Below are 22,060 nucleotides of genomic sequence, written 5' to 3'. Positions count from 1 at the left end.
ATCCTCCCAATTCTGGGAGGAACACCTGTTGGCATGGGCCATGGTTGTTGTCCATCAGCTGATTTTGTGAAAGCAAATATAATATTTTTTTTTCTGTTCTACCACATGTCCTGAATTAGAGTGCAGCCTTGGTGCTGCTTGCTCGCTACCTGCCAGGCTGCCTCGCCCCTCGCTCATCAAGCTTCCCTCCTATTCCTTCCCAAACCCACTCACCCTAGGCTCGGAGCGTCTCCCCACCAGTCACGTGCCCTGACATCCTTTTAAACCACCTGGTGAAGTGCTGTGGGCAAACTGCATCAAAGCTCCTGTAACTAGGCATGTTCCACAGACATTGTTAGCTTAATTAATGGACTCTGTGTTGTAATTTATTATCAGACAGCAATTAAACAGAGATAAAATAGGCACTGAGGAGGGTAATTTCCTGTCTTCAACATGTGTTTGTCAACAAGATGGAAATGGTTCCCGGCCTCTCAGAAGAGCCTGCTCAATCACGAGCTGGTGCCCAGCCTTGCTCTGGCCTGGTTACTAAATTTGCATCAGACAAACGTCGGTTTCTTTTCCGAGCCAGTGTTTTGTTTAAAGCTATTTTTCTTTAAACTGGCTGTCTTTTATCTTAAAATTATTTTAAAATAAACTTTATATCGCAAGCATAGAAAAAATAGATGTCAAGGGCACAGCAGCAGCTTTTGGTGTCAGCTCGAATCTATTTAGAGTGGGAGGTCTTCTCTAAGGAGGCCCAGAGCTCCCTGCCCCAGCTTTTGCCATCTTGGGCCCAGGTCTGGCGTTGAGGGGGTGGGTGGTGGGGTGACTTCACTGGAACAGCTAAGGTCTCCCTGCCAGGATACCGGCTGTGGGATTGTCCTCCTCTGCCAGCCCCTTCTTGCTCTCTCTTCCAGCCTACTTGGTCAACCTGTCAACCCTCCCCATTCTGGAAGGCAAAGACCAAGAAGAGAGCACAGAGTGGGCAGCCCTGGGCCCAGGGCCTCATTCTTTAATCCCCCTCCAAAGGCTCTGAGGCTTCTCTCAAGACCCTCGAGCTGCTGCCTGAGGTCCCAACGATGCAGTTCATGCCAGCCCTCTGGCCAGTGCTGTGGCTGGCTTGAGACAAGGAACAAAATGTTGACGATAAACCCAATTCTGGTTTGGGCAAGGTTTAATCCTGTACCCGTCAGGCAGGTAGTGACCACCCTCCCCCCAGCTCCCTTTGAAACTTGAGATTCAGGCTATGCCAGGCCACTTCTCAAACTATCCTGTGATCTCTGGTCTTGAATGCTGGGCTCTACCATCTGATTCATGGCAGGAGACCTAGCTCGTGTCTGTGAGCCCCCAGCGTCCTCTAGTTCACAGCAAGATGTAGAAGGAAGGCTTGAAGCAAGCGTGGAGGCAGTGCCAGACAAGTGTAACGTAAGAGCAGAGGTGTAGAGGTGGGGGTCGGGGTGGGATACGGCGTGTTCAGGGAAACATCAGTGCGTGGCTGGGGCCTGTGATCCAGGGCAGCCGTATATGTGTGTGCGCTCAGTCATGTCTGACTGTTTCCAACCCATGAACTGTAGCCCACCAGGCTACTCTGTCCATGGGATTTTCCAGGCAAGAATGCTGGAGTGGGTTGCCATTTTCTACTCCAGGAGATCTTCTCCACTCAAGGGTCAAACCCGCATCTCTTGTGTCTCCTGCATTGGCAGGCAAGTTCTTTACTACTGACACCACCTGGGAAGCCCTATGCCTCGATACCAGCCAATTTTTTTTTCAATTTATAATGCTATTTCAGTTTTTCTATAATGTTGTTTTCACTTTTAAGGTTAATTCATTCTTTTTATAATGTAGCTTTGCAAGTTTCTTTTAAAGTTTTATTTTCAGTACTTTTTAGTATTTCACAGGACTTTTTGCTCTACCCCTCTGTGCTTCCTTGAAAGCCACAAGAGAGAACAGTCTTAAACATTTGTTTTTGATGTGGGTCATTTTTTAAAGTCTTTATTGAATTTGTTACCATATTGCTTCTGTTTTAAGATTGGGAGTTTCGGTCATGAGATACATGGGATCTTAGCTCCCCGACCAGGGATCGAACCCACCCCTTCTGCATTGGAAGGCGAAGTCTTAGCCACTGAACAGTTAGGAAAGTCCCAGTTTTGCAAGTTGTTGACAAAACATACGGTCAGGTAACCCCACCACAACAAGAGCAGTTCTGCACCGCCCCAACACTCCCCTGAAGCCCCTCCTCGTTTGTCCCTCCCTCTGCCCCCAAGTGTTTTTATCCACATCCAACCTGAGGATCAGCTGCACTGAGGGTGTTTCTATGGGCCATTGTACAGCCTCACCGATTCCAGTGCCGTCTCCTCCTCCGGAGCTGAGGACCACAGCGCCGAGCAGGCACGCCATGGACAGGGCGTGGCCAGCACGGGTTCCGAGGGCAGGGGCCCTGGGGACTCCACACAACACTCTTTGAAAGAGCTCCAAGCTCCAGTGGGACCTTCTGAAGATGAGGTATGCCCCTTGGGGAGGAACTGAGAGGAGTCAGCTCTGTTTAGGAACTCCCCAGTGCGTTCCAGGGAGGGTATCACAGGTCTCCCCTGTTTGTCCGTCTGCCAGCACGTTTAGTCTTCCTCTTCCCTCTTTTCTGAGAAGCACACATTCCCTCCTCCAGCTAATTCATCAGCAGAGTGATAGATGAGAATTCCTTTATCCCGTAATTAAATGTAATCTGATCTTGGGCTTCCTCTTTGATGGCTTCATCGTTTAAGCGATCCATCATTCAAACACCTTGTCACGATGATGCATTTTGCCAATAAGGCACTAGTGCCCCCATGGAGTGACGGGGCTTAGAGTGTGGAAGGCACTTGGAACATGCCAAAGTTAATGACACCCAGCAGCCTCCGCTTCCAGATAAAGTTGTGTAAGTGGTGGGGCGCAGGGGACGGATCCTCGGAGACCACGTTGGAGTTTGCACCCCAGGGTGAGGTGGCTTTGCTCCAGTAAGGAGGCTCGTGATTCTGGGAGCAAACCGCTCGCCTTCTGTAAGAGGCAAACCGCTCAGTTCCTGGAAACCGCTACAAAGCAGGGAAACCTTAGCTTTTGAGGGAAACCAGTGTTGGAGAAGCGAGGGCAGGTATTTTTTTTATGTCTGGGAAACCTATACACACACAAAAGAGGCCACAGAAAGCAGGAGAGACCATACTCGGGACACCCTGAAGCGGGACACCCTGGAGGGTCTGTGCTGCGGTCTTTGCACTTCCTGTCTCTTATGCAATCTTTTGGGCTCCCTTGGTGGTTCAGCAGCAAAGAATCTACCTGCAATGCAGGAGACTCGGGTTCGATCCCTGGGTTGGAAAGATCCCCTGGAGGAGGAAATAGCAACCCACTCCAGTATTCTTGCCTAGAAAATCCCATGGACAGAGGAGCCTGGACGGCTACAGTCCATGGAGTTGCAAAGAGCTGGACACAACTGAAACGACTGAGCGTGCACGCACCTGCAATATTAAAAAACCTCTGCTTGCGTTCCAGTGCATCACTATAAATCTGTGATGCCTCGCTGCAGATTCTCTTTTTATTTTGCTGTTGTTCTTCTAACTCATCTTCTCTCAAAATATTCAAAACGTTTCTGGGTTTTTTATGTCAGGGCTCTGAGCTCTTGCCTCTCGGGCTGTCCCTTCATCCAGTGCTCGCGAGCATCCCTCACGCCCACCCTCTCTGCAGACCTGGGAGACGAGCAGAGTTACTTCCCTCCTCTGCTCTCTGAGACTTTCCTGAGACTTGGCAGGGGACCCCAGCCTTTTTGTCTGCCATCTGTTTTGCTTTTCTATTTCCAATCCCTAGTTCTCGCTTTCTAATTACCCCTGAAAAGTGGATCTCGCAGACCACATACAGAGAACAAGTGCTTGATGTCTCAGATGGCATGCAGAACTGAAGGCACGTGTATTTGGTTTTGCTTAAGGGGTCCTCCAGGTTAAGGAGGAATTCTTGTACTTCTCCTTTCTTGCCAAAAGGGATTGATGAGCTCCTCTTTCCAGAAAATCAGAGTTACAATCATAAGTTGTTTTCCAGTGGAGATTCTTGGTTAAAATGTTTACATCTCCTTAGAAGTTGAGTTGATCTTCCTCTAAACACCAGAAGTGATCCAGGCAGGTTTTTGTTTGTTTTTGGCTGCAATGCATAGCATGCAGGATCCTAGTTCCCCAACCAGGGATCGAACCTGTGCCCCCTGTGTTGAAAGCACAAGTGTTAGACACTGTTCCACCAGGGAAGTTCCAGGCAGGTTTTTGTGTTACTGTTAGGCTTGGAATAAGGAACTCATACAGAACACTAGGATGGTGGCCACATGAGCACCTGAGCCTGCCTACCTCACCCAGAACTATTTAGTTCAAAGCGAGTCACTCCTTATCTTTTTCTTGTTTCCTAAATGCAACACCTAATTGGTGAATCTGAAAAAGACAAATTTAAGTCATCTATAATCCTACCACCTTCAAACAACCATTGTCATTTGTGAGGCTTGCTTTCAGCATTTTTTTCCCCAGAGAAATATGTTGATTTCTTAGATGGTTTTCATATCACTGAGTTAGTAAGGAAACAACATCGCTGCTTCTGAAGGATGACAAGTGGGGGAAGGTGAAACCACCTGGTGAAAAGGTCTCTGTGTTCTTAGCACCATGACACGCAGCAAAGCAAGTGCAAACTGTTCAAATAGCCTCATTCCCTGACTGTTCGGTTCAGACAGCTTTGAACATTCCAACTCGGTGCTGAGGGCAGAGCTGCAGAGGCCGATGGGGCTCTGGCTATGTCCCAGGGGACAGCAGCCTAGGGGCCCTGGAACAGAACCCTAGTGCAGCTCCGTATTTGGTGGGTGATGGAGCCAGAGTGCTGGACCCCAGAAAGGCAGGTGTCTCCCCATTCATTGCAAGTAGCAAGTGCATTGTCTGGAAATATCGCACTTTAATCCAGCACAGCAGGCCTTCCCTGGTGATCCAGGGGTCCAGTGGTTAGGAATCCGCCTTCCAGGGCAGGGGACGTGGGTTCTGTCCCTGATCGGGGAACTCAGATCCCACATGCCACAGAGCAGCTAAGCCCTCACAGCACAGCTAGAGAAGCCTGCAATGAAGAACCAGCACGGCCAAAACTAAAAATAAAAATCCAGCATGATAAGTCATAATGGTGAGGAGAGAGGCCTTGGGGACCACCACTCCCCTAGGATCTGACCCTCTCTACAGGAAACACATCTAATTCTATAGCATGCCTTTAAGCTCCCAGATCGATTTTTTTTTAAAATAAGGATTGTTTATTTTTTTTGGTTACATTTGGTCTTCATCGCTGCGTGTGGGCTTTCCCTAGTTGTGGCGAGCGGGGACTACTCTCTGGTTGCAGGTATGGGCCTCCCATTGCCGTGGCTTCTCTTGTTGCACCGCGGGGGCTGTAGGGCCCCCAGGCTTCAGCAGGTGTGGTACGCAGGCTTATTGCCCCCACAGCATGTGGCAACTTCCCGGACCAGGGATCGGACCCATGTCCCCTGCATTGGCAGGCGAATTCCTACCCAGTGTACTACCAGGGACATCCCCAGATAGATTTTTCAGTCAACTTCGTTGAAGGATAAGGTTGGTACAGTAAATTGCATCTGCGTAAAGTGTGCAGTTGGCTGAGTTCTGGCAGGAGTACACACCTATGAAATCCCTTGCTTAATCAAAATACAGAAAGTTTCTACTGCATTTCCATTTGTTTTCTTATTTTTAATTGAAGAACAATTACAATACTGTGTCAGTTTCTGCCATACATCAACATTGATCAGCCGTCGGTATTATATATGTCCCCTCCCTCATGAGCCTCCTTCGCAGCGCCCACTCCATCCCACCTTTTCTCTAGGTTGTTACACAGCCCCAGTTTGAGTTCCCTGAGTCATAGAGCAAATTCCCACTGGCTATCTATTTTACATATGTTAGTGTGTATGTTTGCATTTCTACTGTTGCCCCTAAAGATTCCTCCTGCTCCTTTTCTCCACCCCAGATCCTAGGCAACCATGGTGCATACACTTGATACAGTTGAAAATATTTTTTTTTTCTGTATTGAATTGAGTTCTGGCATGCCCTGGACAGTGATGAAGAAAGTTTGTTTGTTTTTAAAAATGTACACGTGTACTCATAGTCCCCAGAAACCACTCTTGTGGCTTCAGCCCCACAACAAACAAATAAATTCACCTCAGAGCAGTTCTGAATCAATGGAACCCATCTCTCTGTCTCCTGGGTAGAAGCTAGATAAACTGCATTTTTCATTTACCAACGGTTTTCTACCCTGACTAGGCTTGATTTTGAAATGATGAGAGAGACCCTTAATATGAAAGCAATTGCAAACCATGTCTTTATTGACAATCCGATAGATTTTGCTGTGTTCCAAAGTCATTCCACAATTATTTGGCTGGCTTTTGTTTATTTGGCTATAACCTGCATATTTTAGTTTTCCCTCAAGGCTGTTAAATGTGGGTTAATAGTTTTATGCACCTCTTCGATCATTTCAAATAGAAAATTCCTTTTTCTCCTAAATGAGAATTAATTGTATTTGAGCTCAAAGGGTTTTTTTTTTTTCCTAATGCATTAGGGTTGCGGATAATGACATTTATTTCTCCTCCTGGGCCCAGCAGCCAAATCTAAAATAATTCTGTTCAATTCAAAAGACATTTATAGAGCATTTGCTTTTTGTAAGATACTTTTCTTGGTCCTTATGGTATGTAACAATGAGTAGAATGCTGCGGTTCTGAAACAACAACAACAAAGACAAAAGTCTCTAACAGGGAAAGACACATTAATAGAACACAGAAGTATATAAGTTGAAATATATCACATGGTGGGGTGGCTTTGTGGAAGGAAGGGAGATGGGGTAGGAGAAGGTATAATTGGGGGGGATTAGGTTTCAAAATAAGGATTTTTTAAAATAATTTTATTCATTTTTGGTTGTGCTGGTCTTCCTTGCTCTGCACAGGCTTTCTCTAGTTGCAGCAAAGTATTCTCTAGTTGCAGCGCACAGGCTTCTCTTGATGGGAAGCAAGGGCTCTAGGGTGAGTGGACTTCAGTAATTGCAGCTCGCAGGTTCTAGAGCATGGGCTCAGTACTTGTGGCACACGGGCTTAGATGCCGTTCGGCATGTGGAATCTTCCTGAACCAGGGCTCAAACCTGTGTCCTCTATAGGGGACAGATTCTTAACCCATGGACCACCAGGGATGTCCAGTGTATATTTTATACAGGGAAGATTGTTGGCTGTTTTTGAGAAACTTCAAGTCATCTGTCAGACTAAGCCAAGAAACCAAGAGTTAAGACTGAAAAGATGAGTTGGGGGACCTATAGTAGAAGATCATGGTTGAGAAAGTGTGTTCATAAATCTGTGGGCAGTGAGAGCCACTGAGGGTGGAGGCAAGGAATGATAGGATTTGAATGTGCAGGATCGGGGAGGACAGATGGAAACTGGGAAGGGCTGGAGGGAAGAGGACCAGTCACAAGCCTACTTCAGCAGTTCAGGTCCCACAGTCTCAGCTGGCATCTTAGGAGGAAATGCATAAGAAGCTGGCCCTTCTTACCTGTGGTTCCAAACCTGCAGAGTGAACCAACCAATCATATTATACATATGTCTTGAAAACATCCACGTATAAGTGGACCTGTTAGTTCAAACCTGTGTTGTTCAAGAGTCAACTGTATAACCAAGAGGGGACTTCGCTGATGGTCCAGTGGTTGAAACTTCAATGCAGGGGGTGAGGGTTCGATCCCTGGTTGGGGAACTAAGATCCCACGTATAGAGTGGGCAAAAAAAAAGAGAGAGAGAGAGAGAAAACTCGTATAACCAAGAGAACCGATGTTCACACCAAAACTTATACATGACTGTTTGTAGTGGTGTAATTTAGAATAGCCCCAAAGTGGAAACAAACCAAACATCCATCCCCTGGTGTGAGAAACCGCCCTCCCCTAGAACAGAAATCCTGCAGTACCCTCCTCTCCTGCCCTGCCCACCTGGCTGGGGGCTGGGGGCTGGCCTTTACAGGTCCCGGAAGTCTGGGTCTCCCTGTTTTCATGGCCTGGAAGACCTCAGAAAGGAGAGCTTCTAATCCCAGTGGCATTTAGCTTCGCTCTTTAAACATCTGGGTCACAGATACGCTCAGTTAATTAATGTTCTTAGCGCTGCTCGTGTGCCTGCTGGATAATAGATTGATTCATAATTTCAATAAGCAGCTGTGTATATCTTTCCCCCGAACATAAAGGCAGCTTGCTGTCATTCATCACTTTGCATTTGGTGAATTTAAATATATTCAGAGAGACATTGTTGAAGGAGGGATGGGGGAGGGCCTCTGATTTTCTTTCTTTTTTTTTTTTTTTTACCATTTTGCCTGTAACAATTACTCTGATTTGAAACTAAATTGGGTTTAAAACACATGTTAACCACATCTCTCTTTCAAGGGCATTTAATAAACTCCCTGTCACTTGTTTCTGAGGAGATCAGGAAGACTCCCTTTGGGGATCAGAGCAGAGGGTTTCTGAGCAGTTTTCATTGGAAGAGAAATCCCTACAGAGGATCTTATCCCCTAGAGAAAAGGCACATGTGTCCCGGGCAGAGCTGTTTTTCTGCTCCATTTCTGGCCAGAAACGCCCAGGATCTCAGAAGCCCAGGATCAATCTGAGAGGAGGTCCCTCCGCTGCTCAGCTCCTGGGCCAGGGCTGCCAACCACTGGGTCTCTGGGAACCCAAGGATAGAAGCTAGGACCTAGCCAGGTTGACCAGATGTCTTCAGGCTTGTTTCCTCTTCTTTGAAACAGGAAGGGTAGCAGCACCTAACTCATAGGTTGTTGTAGAAATTACATTATTTCTTCCCTGGGGCCAAGGATGCCTCCAACACATGCTGGCTGGTAATATTATTTTGTAATGGATTAGGGGAATCTCTTGTTTATTAATGATCATCACTGCAGCTCCAGCCCCTCATAGGATCGTGAGAACAAACATGAAGGTCGTGCTTGCATCTCACCAGCCTGCACTGGAATCATCTCAGTGGGAACACAGCCTCCTGCTTGTATTTCCACTGCCTGTCCCCAGGCTGGGCACACAGAGGACATGTTTGTGGAGTTTCAAGAAATAGCCATGGCTGCATTTTGTAAATGATGTTCATCACATTTGTCATGTGCTTATTCACAAACATGTCAGGAGCCCTTGGTCTGTGATTGTCTCCTAGAAAGGAATGAAATACATTAGACACAGTCCCTGCCCCCAAAGGAGTATGAAAGACAGGTGAATGTATTTGTCCAAAAATTGGAATATAGGGATTTACACAACATGAGCAGGCAAGAGAGGCCAAGACACCAAACTAGTATGGATTCACAATTAGTTGTGCAAAGGGTTGGCAGACAGCATCATCTGTGTATCAGATAACTGTGTAATAATTACCCCCAAACTTTAGTGGCATAAAACAGTATACATTTATTAGTACTTGGAGAAGGGGACAACAGAGGATGAGATGGCTGGATGGCATCACCGACTTGATGGGCATGAGTTTGAGTAAGCTCCGGGAGTTGGTGATGGACAGGGAGGCCTGGTGTGCTGCGATTCATGGGGTCGCAAAGAGTTGGACACGACTGAGCGACTGAATTGAACTGAACTGATGAGTCTAAAGATCAGCTGAGTGGTTCTGTTATCTGGACCAGGCTCAGATGATTTGGGTTGGACTCACTCGTGTGTCTCCTATCAGCTAGCAGATTGGCCAAACACTGTCTGATCCTTGATGACCTCATCTACTTGTCTGATGGTTGACCAGCTGGTTGCTTGAACCATGCATCTACCATCCTCTAGCAGGCCAGCCTGGGCTCACTGCCACGGTGGCACTAAGGTTTCAGGAGGGTGGAAATAGGCAAACTGTATACCAGGAATAGACATAGCCTCCTTTCTGCTACATTCTGTTGGTCAAAGCAAGTCACAAGGCCAACCAGTATTCCAGGATGAGGAAAGAGACTCCACTTCTTAATGGAAATTACAGCAAAGTCATGTCGCCCAGAAAGATGTGACCACTTTGGGAATCCACCCCATGCTACCTACCATTTGTTGCAGTACATGGAGCACAGGGCAAGGCCCAGCACTGGACTTCACATTTAGGATATTTCTGCCTTTTCATCATCAGAAATAACATTGCAGTAAATCCCCTGGAGTAGGAAACACCAACCCACTCCAATATTCTTGCCTGGAAAATTCCATGGACAGAGGAGCTTGCTACAGTACTTGGGGTCACAAACAGTCAAACACGACTGAGTGACTGAGGATGCAAAATACCCTGTATGTAAATTTTTTCTTCCAGCTTTACTGATGTAACTGGAATACAGCCCTGTATAAGTTTAAGGTGTGCAGCATAATGATTTGATTTATATCTTGAAATGATTATCAGAGTAAGTTTAGTGAACATCCATCAACTCACATGGATACAAAATTGAAGAAATAGAAAAAGAAAATTTTTTTCTTGTGATGAGAACTCAGGATTTGCTGTTTTAACTTTCATATGTAATATACAGCAGTGATAATTATATTTATCATGGTGTACATTACATCCCTAGTACTTATGTATCTCATAGGTGGAAGTTTGTACTTCGTGACTGCCTTCATCCTGGTCCTCCTCGTCCCCCACCCTCCCTACATAAACTTTTGTTTACAATTATAATTATTTTCTTGGGATAATTGGAAGGTCTTTTTGTTTGGTTGGGTTTTTTTGTTTGTTTGTTTTTGGCTGTGCCACATAGTTACAGGATTTTAGTTCCCCGATCAGGGATTGAACCTGGGCCCTCAGCAATGAAAGCACCGAGTCCTAACCACTGGACTTCCAGGGAATTCCCAAGATTTTTAAAACTAGATTGATTGGATCAAAAGAGAGAAACATTTTAAAAGCGCAAAGTTCATATTTTGAAATTCCTTTTCAAAAGGTGGTAGTCATTTATCCTCCCTCAAGTCCATCTTAGGCTCACCTTGACAAAATACAAATAATCTCTTTTTTTAAAATATGGTGTCTCATTGTTTTGATTTTTATTTATGTTAACACCTAACATGTTGAATGCTTTTTAACATGCCTGTTTCTTTTCAGTGAGCTGCCTCTTTGGGCCCTTTTGCAGCAGGGTAGATTTAACTGATCCTGGTTAACAAATGAGGAGGAAATGGAGGCTCAGAGAGGTCAAGTGACTTGTTCAGGTTGGCCCAGCCAGCTAGAAGCAGAGCCAACATTAGAATTCGAATGTCCCGTTTTTTCACTTATTCCTGCTTCCCATGTGGTTGAACAGAAGGCCAGACTCCTGAAACACTGACCATGGACATGCTTAGGAAGAAGTCAGAGGGGGCCAGGGAATCTGTGTCCAGGCTTGGCAAGCCGAGGGCCTCCTGGGCGGGGTGCTCCTATGAGAGGGGTTGGGGTGGGTCGGGGGCAGCTCCAGGCCTGAGACGGCGGCCAGGACTGCAGCCCGGACAGTCGTGGGGCACCCATGGCCCCTCGTGGTCTCCCCTCTGCCTCCCACGGCCCTGCCGCTCTGCTTTCTCCCCAGCTGGCTCGCTACACCAAGGAGGGCTTCCTGCACTTGGGCGCCCTGGGGACCACCACGCTCCTCCCCGACACCCGCTGCCTGGTGGACAACGCCAAGAGTCGGCTACCCCAACTCCTGGACTGCGACAAGGTCAAGAGCAGCCTGTACAAGCGCTGGAACTTCATCCAGGTGAGCCCTCCATGGACAGGCTGGGCAGGCGGCCCGGAGCAGGTGAGGATGCCACGGGCTTCCCTCGGAAGGGCAGCAGCAAAATGCAACCCAAGGCCTCCCAGCTCGAGGCCAGCCGCTAGACTCAAAGCGTGTTCGGGGGGATCCCAGGGGCCTCTCCCTCTTAATGCCAGGCTCTATGGTGATGATCTCTTTCTCTACCCACTCCCCACCTCCTCTTCTTGTCTGCCTTTCCCTGCCTCTCTGTGTGTCTCTATCTCTGTCTCTGTCTCTCTGTCTCTCTCTCTCCATCGCTATCTGTCTCCCTCTCCTCTTTCTGTCTCTCTCATTCTCTGTATCTCTCTCTGTCTCTCTGCCTCTCTGTCCTTCTGTCTCTGTCTCTGTCTCTGATGTCCATCTTTCTCTGTCTCTGTCTGTCTCTGTCTCTGATGTCCGTCTTTCTCTGGTCCTGTTTCTGTCTCTCCATTGCTGTCTCCCTCCTTGTCTGTCTGTCTCCCCTCCTCTCACCCCCGCATCCTCCCAGAACGGCGCCATCATGAACAGAGGCACCGGCCGCTGCCTGGAGGTGGAGAACCGAGGCCTGGCGGGCATTGACCTCACCCTCCGCAGCTGCACGGGGCAGAGGTGGACAATCAAGAACTCCATCAAGTAGTGGGGGGAGCCAGGCCCCCGGGACAGGGCCTGCCGTCCTCTGGACCAGCCACACTGGGAGAGAAACAGCGAGACACCGGCGGGGGGTGCTCAGGGGGACTTCTCCAGGGCAGCCCCGGGCCCCGGGTGGAGACTCTGCATCTTCATCAGGCATCCAGTTTCCTGAGGCTCATGCACCCTGGGAAAGGCCCCTGACCCTTCTCTGGGAACCCAGAAGCTATGTCTTCTGCAGCCCGGATGTGGACCTGGTACCAAGGAGCAACACATCACATCTCCTCTTGGTCATCTTCCCACCCGCCGTCAGGACAGGACTGGCAGGGGCCCCTCCTTTTTCTCACCTCACAGCAGCTTCTCCGCAGCCTTCAAAAAGGGGAGGGGCCTGGGCCACATCCTAGCTCCTCCTCCTCCTCCAAGAAGGCAGTGAGTCCCTGGGACTCAGTTTCCCCCAGGCTGCCTCGGCCCAGATGCCCGTTTACAGCCCAAGATCACCGCCCCAATCCTTTCCAGCGGGTGGCCTTGGACTTTGCTGGACTCCCACCCCTGAGATGACGCGGGAGGATGCTTCCCTGGTCACCTGGGCACTACGGTGCCTGTGTGCCAGCTCTTCCGCCTGTGTCCTCAAGAGGGAGCCAGAGAGCACACGGCCGGCCTCGGCTGGGAGGGGCCCCAGGCTGGAACGGGCTGTTCCGCCCTGCCTGCCCAGGGCGGAGCATCCCCCAGACGCGCCGTGAACTGCCGCAGCGGAGGCGGCAAACAGCCTCCACCTGGGGCTTAAGGACTGCCATCGGCACGGCCCAGGGGGCCAGGGCCCTGGAGGGTGCTCATCTCGTGTCTCCCCGCACTCTGCTGGCTGACGGGAGAAGGCAGCTGAGTCCTCTCGGAAGAGTAATAATATTTTTCCGATTGCCCTCTGGTTAGGGTTCACTTATAAATCAGAGTTAATATATGGACGCGTGTGCATGCGTATGAGGGTGTGTGCCTGGTGGGGCGCGTTAGTGCGTGCATGGGTGTGTGTGTGTGTGTGTGTGTGTGTGTGTGTGTGTGTGTGTCTGAGTGCATGGTAGCGCAGACGTAGAGGTGTGGCCCTGGACTTGTCGCTTTATTGCCCACCCAGATCAGGTCAAGGATGCGAAGAAGCTTGCGGGAGGTGGGGAGGGGGTGGCCACGGCCCTTGGCCGGGAGGACGTGGCTGGGCCTTGCCCGCTGTGCCGCCCCAGATGGAAGGCTGCCCTTCCGCCGGTTCCCATCTGTCTCCCTCATGCTGTCCGGACAAGCCCGGCCCAGAACCAACCTCTGTCCCTGCCCAATTTGGGGTTCACAGTGTCTCATCTGGTGGCATCTTACTGGTGAAAGTCCCCCTCCCCCACTTGTGAAATAAATACATGTGAGCAATTCCCAACTCAGTCTGGTTCACTTTTTTTAAATTTACTTTTAATTGGAGGATAATTTTTTCATAATGTTATGTTGGTTTCTGCTGTACACAACATGAATTAGCCGTAAGTATACATATGTCCCCTCCGTCTTGAGCCTCCCTCCCACCTTCCCCCATCCCACCCTTCTAGGTCATCACAGAGCCGCAAGCTGAGCTCCCTGTGTTACATACCAGCTTCCCACTAGGTATCATGGGCTTCTCTGGTGGCTCAGTGGTAAGGAATCTGCCTGCCAATGCAGGAGACATGGGTTTCATCCCTGGGTCAGGAAGATCCCTTGGAGAAGGAAATAGCAACCCACTCCCAGTATTCTTGCCTAGGAAATCCCATGGACAGAGGAGCCCGGAAGGCTACAGTCCCTGGGGTTGCAAACTAGTCGGACACAACTTAGCGACTAAACAACAGCTAGCTAGCTACTTTATACATGGTAGTGTATTATGTCAATGCCACTGTCTCAATTCATCCCCCCTCCTCCCCTTGCTGTGTTCATAAGTGTGTTCTCTAATCTGCCTCTCTGTTCCTGCTCTGCAGGTAGACTCATTGGTATTTTTCCAGCTCCCAGGCCAGGAAGCAGTTCCTGGGACTTGGCAGAGGGCTTCTGGTTGATTAAAGGCAAAGATGGTTCACCCCGTGGGGCTGGGACACAGCCAGCCTACCCTTGCACTCGTCTCCGCCCAAAGCAGGACAGAACTTGACATTTGGCCTCCGCTTGCTAACTCCCTGTAGACTCCAGATTAGGAGGGTCAGGTAGGTGAGGACAGCTGTGTGGCAGAGGAGGGTTGCAGGTGACCCAGCTGAGCACTCTGATCTGCCCCTTCCTGCTCTGCCCACAGCCACTCCATCTCTCGAGACCAGGGAGCCCGCGGTGGGAGCATCTGCCCCTTCTGTTCATGGAAAAGTGAAATCCGAAAAGACAGGAGGCCTTCTGTCCTGAAAATGGGGCTGGAAGGAAATGGGCTGAAGTCCCCTCGGCGCTGACAGCCCCCAGCCTCTTCCCTCCCAGGAAGCCAAGAAGATCTAGCTTGTTGGGTGTCCCCCGACCCCCAGACATGCATGTCAGTTGCCCTTTGGGGGCCTCTGTGAGAATCGGGGTCCATGAGCACATTGATGGAAAATTTTGCTGTTTGGTGATGAGGAATTCATCAAACCCATTGTCAGGAGACTTCCCTGGGTGTCTGGTGGTTAAGACTCTGTGCTTCCATTGAACGGGGCACAGGTTCAGCCCCTGGTTTGGGAGCTGAGATCCCACATGCTGCAGGGCAGTCAAAAAATAAATAAGATTTTTTAAATAACAAAAATTTTAAAAACTTAAATGTCAGAATCTCAGGGTAACTATTAAGCCTGAAGAACCAAGGATCAACAGGTCCCAATGAGGAGTCAAGGGGGTCTTCAGGTTATGTTCTAAGGTTGTGCTTTGGCTGGAGTAGGGGGGGGTGGGATGGGGGTCCTACCCTGACTGAGCCAGCCTCCCCCTACCCGCCATGGGCCTCAAGGTAGAAACTCAAAAAAGGCAAATATTCCATTTTACCATTAGCTGAAATGTTGAGCCTAAATCCTCTTGAGGTACCCAAAGAGCCCTCGGGGGACCCTTCATCCTCCAGGAAATGGGCCAGAACGGACTCTGACCAAAGAAGCACAAGACCTGTTCTCTGTCTCCCAACATCCAAACTCTGGTTCCCCAGTGGAGTCGGAGCCCCCACCCTCTGATATGATCACTGCGTGTTGGGCTCCTTTGTACTCCCCAAGGCTGCACCTCTAGCCTACGGACAGCAGGAAGCGCCCTGGAGTTTTCCAGAGATAATTCCTTCTTCTTTTTTTCTTTTTTAAAAAATGCATTTATTTTTTTGGCTGTGCCAGATCTTAGATGTGTCATGCGGGATCTTCAGTCTTTGTTGCAGCACGCAGGATCTTTAGTTTCGGCATGTGAACTCTCGGTTGTGGCACATGGGACCTAATTCCCTAACCAGGGATCGAACCTGGGCTCCCTGCATTGGGAGCTGGGAGTCAGCCACTGGACCACCAGGGAAGCCCCGAGAATGGCTGCTTTCCTTCGGGGTCACAGGGTAACAGGCAGGATGCTTGGGTTTACTTGTTTACATGGGGGTGGGGAACGAGGGTGCTGGTTTAGGACCGTGGGAGCCTCAGTCTCCTGGCACCAGTACATGTGCTCCAAATCCTGGCTCTGCGCATGGGTTCCGGCGTCCAGGAGGCCTGGGCTGTCCATTCATATCAGCACTGGCTCCTCCCAAAGGGCGGAGCCTGAGGCTAGTGTCCAATCAGCGTCCTCTTCACCCCACAGCCTCCCCCATGGACCTGGAGGTTTGAGGGTGGCTGGCCAGTGGCCAAGGCAGAGAAAAGGAATTAATCATAGCCAGAGGAGGAGGAGAGAAAAGACAAGCAGGGTCCCTGGGGAGCCTTGGGTCTCAGTGCTTTGGGGGAATGCGGAAGTTCCAGAGACCCTCATCTCTGCGTGATGACAGCAGGCTGCAAGCATCAGACTTGAGTTCTGACAACCCTTGTGCATCTCCCTCCATCCACACAGTCCCCTCACATGGGCGCTGCCCACTCTCCTGTCTGGTGGCCAATTCCTTCTCTTTCATTGTTTCCCCTCGATTTATATGGGGGGGGGGGGGGGAAGTAACAGAGATGGTATTCCTGATCCAGGCCCAAGCCATCAAAGCTGATGCCTTTGAATGTGTTACTTCTCAAGTATGTTAGTCGCTTAATCATGTCCGACTCTTTGCAACCCCATGGACTGTAGCACACCAAACTCCTATGTCCATGGAATTCTCCAGGCAAGAATGCTGGAATGGGTAGCCATTTTCTTCGGGGGAACTTCCTGATCTAGGGATTAAACCCGGGTCTCCTGCATTATAGGCAGAGTCTTTACCATCTGAAGAATTGATGCTTTTGCACTGTGGTGTTGGAGAAGATTCTTGAGAATCCCTTGGACAGCAAGGAGATCCAGCCAGTCCATCCTAAAGGAGATCAGTCCTGGGTGTTCATTGGAAGGACTGATGATGAAGCTGAAACTCCAATACTTTGGCCACCTGATGCAAAGAACTGACTCATTTGAAAAGACCCTGATGCTGGGAAAGATTGAAGGCAGGAGAAGGGGACGACAGAGGATGAGATGGTTGGATGGCATCATCGACTCAGTGGACATGAGTTTGAGTAAGCTCTGGGAGTTGGTGATGGACAGGGAAGCCTGGCGTGCTGAGGTCCATGGGGCTGCAAAGAGTCAGACATGACTGAGCAACTAAACTGAACTTACCATCTGAGTCACCAGGTAACTGATTCAGGGGGCTAGAGAAGGAGAAGAAACAGAAAGGACAGAGACACCTCAGTTTGGGCCAGAAGCCACCATTGTTAAGCCACGACTCCAAGCCCTTTGACTTGGGTTTCTGAAGCCATATTTTTTCAGCTGATTATTTTTTTCATTAATCCTGAAAAGTAACCCTTTTTCACAAAGGACAAAAGTCAGGTCTGGGCAGAGCAGGCAACTTCCCCAAGGCTGTCCAGTGATCAGTTGTCCCTGATTTGCATGCAGTTTTGACTCCTTCCACTTCGCTTTCAAGGGCTGCTCTGAGAGTGACTGAGTGCCAGCAGCCCAGTGTGAACTGGGGAGGAGCTCAAAGTGCATGAGGAGCCAGGTGGTCCAGGGAGTCTGGAAACTGCCAGGTGGCCAGACTCAGGTTCCGGATCCCCACTCACTGCCAGCATGTCCGCCTCCTGCTTTGATTTGAGCTCCACAAGAGCAGCTGGGCTGGCTGATCACTGACTCCTTATCCGCTGCCCCTTCCTCTCATCCGGAACACAGATCTCTGAGTCTCTCAGCACTCTGCTTCCTCACTCAGGTTTCAGAGAGCTCCATAGAGGGACTGGTTATTGTTGTTGTTCAGTCGCTAAGTCGTGTCCAAGTCTTTACAACCACATGGACTGCAGCACGCCAGGCTTCCCTGTCCTTCACCATCTCCCGGAGTTTGCTCAGACTCATATCCATCCAGTTGGTGATGTCATCCAACCGTTTCATCCTCTGTCGTCCCCTTCTCCTCCTGCCCTCAATCCTTCCCAGGATCAGAGTCTTTTCCAATGAGCCGGCTCTTCTCATCAGGCGGCCAACATATGGGAGCTTCAGCATCAGTCCTTCCAATGAATATTCAGGGTTGATTTCCTTTAGGATTGACTGGTTTGATTGCCTTGCTGCCCAAGGAACTCTCAAAGACTCCTCTCTGGCACCATAATTCAAAAGCATCAATTATTTGGTTCTCAGCCTTCTTTATGGTCCAACTCTCACATCCGTACATGACTACTGGGAAAACCATAGCTTGACTGTATGGACCTTTGTCAGCAAGGTGATGTCTCTACTTTCTAACGTGCTCTCTAAGTTTGTCATAGCTTTTCTGGACCCCAAACTCTGGTTCAGTTCAACAAATATATTGGACACCTATTCTGTGTCCTTTTTAAGACTACTTGGAGGGAGGGAAGAAGAAAGGGAAGGAAGCAGGGAGGGAGGGAGAGAGGAACAGAGGGAGGAAGGAAGAAAAAGAGGGAGGGAGCAAAAGAAGCAGCAGCAGTTCAAAGACACTGAGCAAGTGGAAGGCACTGTGACAAATGATGACTGTCATGGTCTTTACCCTTTAAAGCTTATATCTGAAAGAAGAAAACAGACACAAGATATTGGGCCTCGCCGCCCCTGGAGCTGGGGCAGTCATGAGACAGGGTCTATGCCTATTGCATAAATGGGTTCTTGGCATGTTAGCAGATTCCAGTGTTCTTTTCCCAAAGAGGCTCCAGTTTACAGGTGTGGCTCTCACTTCTCTTCATCTGCTGCCTACTGATGAGGCCCCCAGCCCCGTTCAAGGAAGAGGATGTGAGAAAGCCAGACAGGCATCACTGAGGCTGCTGCCGGTTCCAGGACCCCGGAGGCTGTCAGGCTTGCCAGTCAGCATCACCCTTAATAAATGGTTGGGCTTTCTTGTTACTCCAGGGTCAAAATACCGTCTATTTCACTCTCCCATTGGATGTCCACCTACCTATCCAGGTAATTATTCAGCATCAGCTTGATAAACTCTAGAGTCAGCTCATCCTAGGGTGGAAAACTCTGACAGTGAACCAAGCAAAGTCTGAGTCTCACTAACCACTTCCCACTGTTCTGAAAACAAGATCAGGTATGAGAGAGGTGTGTGTGTGTATGCTCAGTCATGTCCGACTCTTTGCAACCCCATGGACCATAGCCCACCAGGCTCCTCTGTCCATGGAATTTTCCAGGCAAGAATGCTGGAGCAGGTTGTCATTTCCTCCTCCAGGGGATCTTCCCAGTCCAGGGACTGAACTCACATCTGTTGCACCTCCTGTATTTGCAGGCAGATTATTAACCACTGAGCCACCTGGGAAGCAAAAACAAGATTCACTCCCCTTTAACATCTGCCTGGCACCTTAAGTCAGGGCCCGCTTGGAGCTGTCATACTGCCGGCTGTCTCTGAGAAAGAAGCCACTGGTATTCTCCTGGCGGCAACTTTATCACGGACAGAACTCATCTCTGCCACCTGGTAAAGTGGTTCCCTTCCTTGGCTGGGAGGTCACGTTCCATGGGCCACAGACTGAAACCGCAATAGCACCAAACCCTGTGTTAGACTATATTTTCCCTATCCATACATACCTGTGACAAAGTTTATACATTAGACACAGTGAGAGATCAACAACAATAACTAGTAGTAACAGAACAGAGAAAACATCCCTGGTGGACCAGTGGTTAAAACTTTGGCTTCCAGTGCAGAGGGTGTGAGTTTGATCCCTGCTTGGGGAGTTAGGATCCCACATGCCTCCTGGCCAAACAACCAAAACATAAAAACAGAAACAGTGTTATAACAAATGTCCAGGTTTTTATTAAATGTACAGGCTGCTCGGCTTAAAACTTTCTCGCTAGACTTTTTTGCCCTAAAAAACACACAAAAAAGAGAATGCAACTTCCCCATGCTGGCCCAAGTCACCAAACCAAGCTTCTGGTGCCCAAATTTACGTCTCCAGGTTTCTCCGCATCATTCAAGTCCCGACCTCTCTAATTCAGGATTCCAGATACTTGAGTCTATGTTTGCCTGGACATTTACTTTTATGAGCGAAGCTTAGAAAATGAAGGCTATTTAGCTGCATGGCTGCAGAGTGCCCCCCGAGGCCCCCTTGGACATACGTCCCACCACTCTGATATTTATACCCACTTCTTGGATGTTCTGTGAAGCGTGTCCCCCATCCAGTGCCAAGGTGGAAACCAGAAAGAAGTTCCGGTTCCCATGTGGACTGAGAATATATCTCCTTCCCACTGTATCACAATTCAGGGGCCCTTGGCCCCCAGAAGCCCAATCCTAATCTACCATGAATTTTCCCAAATAAGTGAGATCCTCAATCTGTCTTGGAACTGTTTCTAGAATTCATTTCAAGGATGGAATTGTTGCCCCAGCCCCTGGAGTGAACCTGCATTTCTTTCTGGAGCATTTTGCATGAGGTTCTCATCAGTAACCAGCACAGCATTAGGCTGGAAGCAGGCAGGGAGCAGAGGAAATTGGTTCTCTGGACCAGCCTGGGTGAGAAATGGCCAGAAACTTCCACCTCCCATCCACCCTGTGCTCCGGTGGTCCCCAGCCTGACCCTGACCCTGACTGTGACCCTGAGGGGGTCTCAGTTCTGGTGGCTCTCCCAGTGCCCGTGGCAGCCTCCCAAAGTGTCAGACAGGTCCAGCACTTGACAGCTGCGGGGCAAACGTGTGTGATGCCCTCTCAGTGGAGATGGCATCTCTGCGGAGATGGCAGAGGAAGTAGCCTGCGCTTTCGGTCATCGTGGTGGGAAGTTTGTCATTGTTGCCATTCTTTGGTTTTGTTCGGGGCTGAAGTTCTGGGGTTTAATTTTAAGTTTGCTGCTGAAAAACCTTTCTTATTCCCCAAAGAATTATCCAGAAGGGTGAGGAGGTCTCCCACCGGTAGCTAAATTGGGCAAAGGTGAGCGTGGGCAAGAGTCTCTTTCAAGCACAAAGAGTGTTTGTTTTTGCTTTAGTTTTGCTATTTTTTGTTTTTTTGTTTCTACTGCTTTCCCTGGATTTTCACTGTTGCTGGGCTGGTTTCCTCACCAGTCTAGTGCTAACTGCTGATTCTGGGTGAGGGTCAGGGAGGGGGTGGGATTTGCTGGCAGGACAGGGCCAGCCATGTGCGTGTGAGTGGGGCACGAAGAATGTCATTGTCACCATAACTATGATGACCACCTCTATTTAAGCATGTGCGGTGTGCAGGCTGTCGACAAAGGCTTTTTTTTTTAACTTTAATTTTTAATTGGAGAATGATTACTTTACAGCACTGTGATGGCTTCTACCGCACATCAACATGGATCAGCCACAGGTATACACATGTCCGGTCCCTCTTGAACCTCCCTCCCCATCCACCCCCCTAGGTTGTCATGGAGCACCGGCGTTGGGTTCCCTGCATCATCCAGCAAAGACTTTTACAAGCACCCTCTCTCTTGATCGTCCCAGCACCCTCCCGGCCAGGATGATTGTTTTCCCTTTACAGGCGAGGACACTAGGGCTCAGAGAGGTCCATTCCCGAAGTCACGGAGTCTGGAAGGAGCAGGTTTGCAATTCAAAGTCACTCAAAAGCACTTGTTCCTAACCATTAGGCCACACAACCTGCCCATCAGCTTTGCTCCAAGGCCTCTCTTCTAACATGAAAGGCTCTGAGAAGAGAAGAGGAGGAATGATGCAAATTAACTTATTTACAAAACAGAAACGGACTCTCAGACTTGGAGAACCAACTTATGTTGCCAGCGGGGGGAAGGCAGGGGAAAGGGACAGTCAGGGAGTTTGCGATGAACATGTACACACTGCTACGTTTAAACTGGGTAACCAACAAAGTCCTTCTGTATAGCACAGGGAACTATATTCCATATCTTATCATAAACCATAATGGAAAAAAATATAAGAAAGTGTATATGTATATATAACTGAGTCACTTTTCTGTACAGTAGAAATTAACACAGCATTGTAGATCAACTATACATCAATAAAATAATTTAAAACTAAAAAAGAAAAAAAAGAATCTCACCATCCAGAGAGACCCCCTCAAGCTATTGTTTTTGTTTTTAAAAAACTTTTAATTTTGAACTGGGGTATAACTGATTAACAAGCCATGTTGTGATAGTTTCAGGTGGAGAGTGAAGGGACCCAGCCATACAAATACATGGATCCTTTCCCCATTGCACTCACGAACATACTTTCCTACCTTTTCCTTGCATATGGGTAGCTAT

General features: G+C 49.0%; 1 protein-coding gene across 1 annotated transcript in view; it reads left to right on the top strand.

Moving 5' to 3' along the window:
* The window catches only part of GALNT17 (polypeptide N-acetylgalactosaminyltransferase 17), a 416,949-nt gene extending 403,217 nt beyond the window's left edge, over positions 1 to 13,732 (top strand). The window contains exons 10-11 of the mRNA XM_065920375.1: positions 11,523 to 11,690; positions 12,214 to 13,732. Of these exons, the coding sequence (XP_065776447.1) occupies positions 11,523 to 11,690; positions 12,214 to 12,342 (297 nt within the window). The 3' untranslated portion in view covers positions 12,343 to 13,732. The remainder of the gene's footprint in view (positions 1 to 11,522; positions 11,691 to 12,213) is intronic.
* The last annotated feature ends 8,328 nt before the right edge of the window (positions 13,733 to 22,060 follow it).

Source organism: Muntiacus reevesi, chromosome 2, assembly GCF_963930625.1.
Source record: "Muntiacus reevesi chromosome 2, mMunRee1.1, whole genome shotgun sequence".
NCBI lineage: Eukaryota > Metazoa > Chordata > Mammalia > Artiodactyla > Cervidae > Muntiacus > Muntiacus reevesi.
Note: the sequence above shows the minus strand (reverse complement) of the source record. Positions and strands in the feature narration are given on the sequence as shown.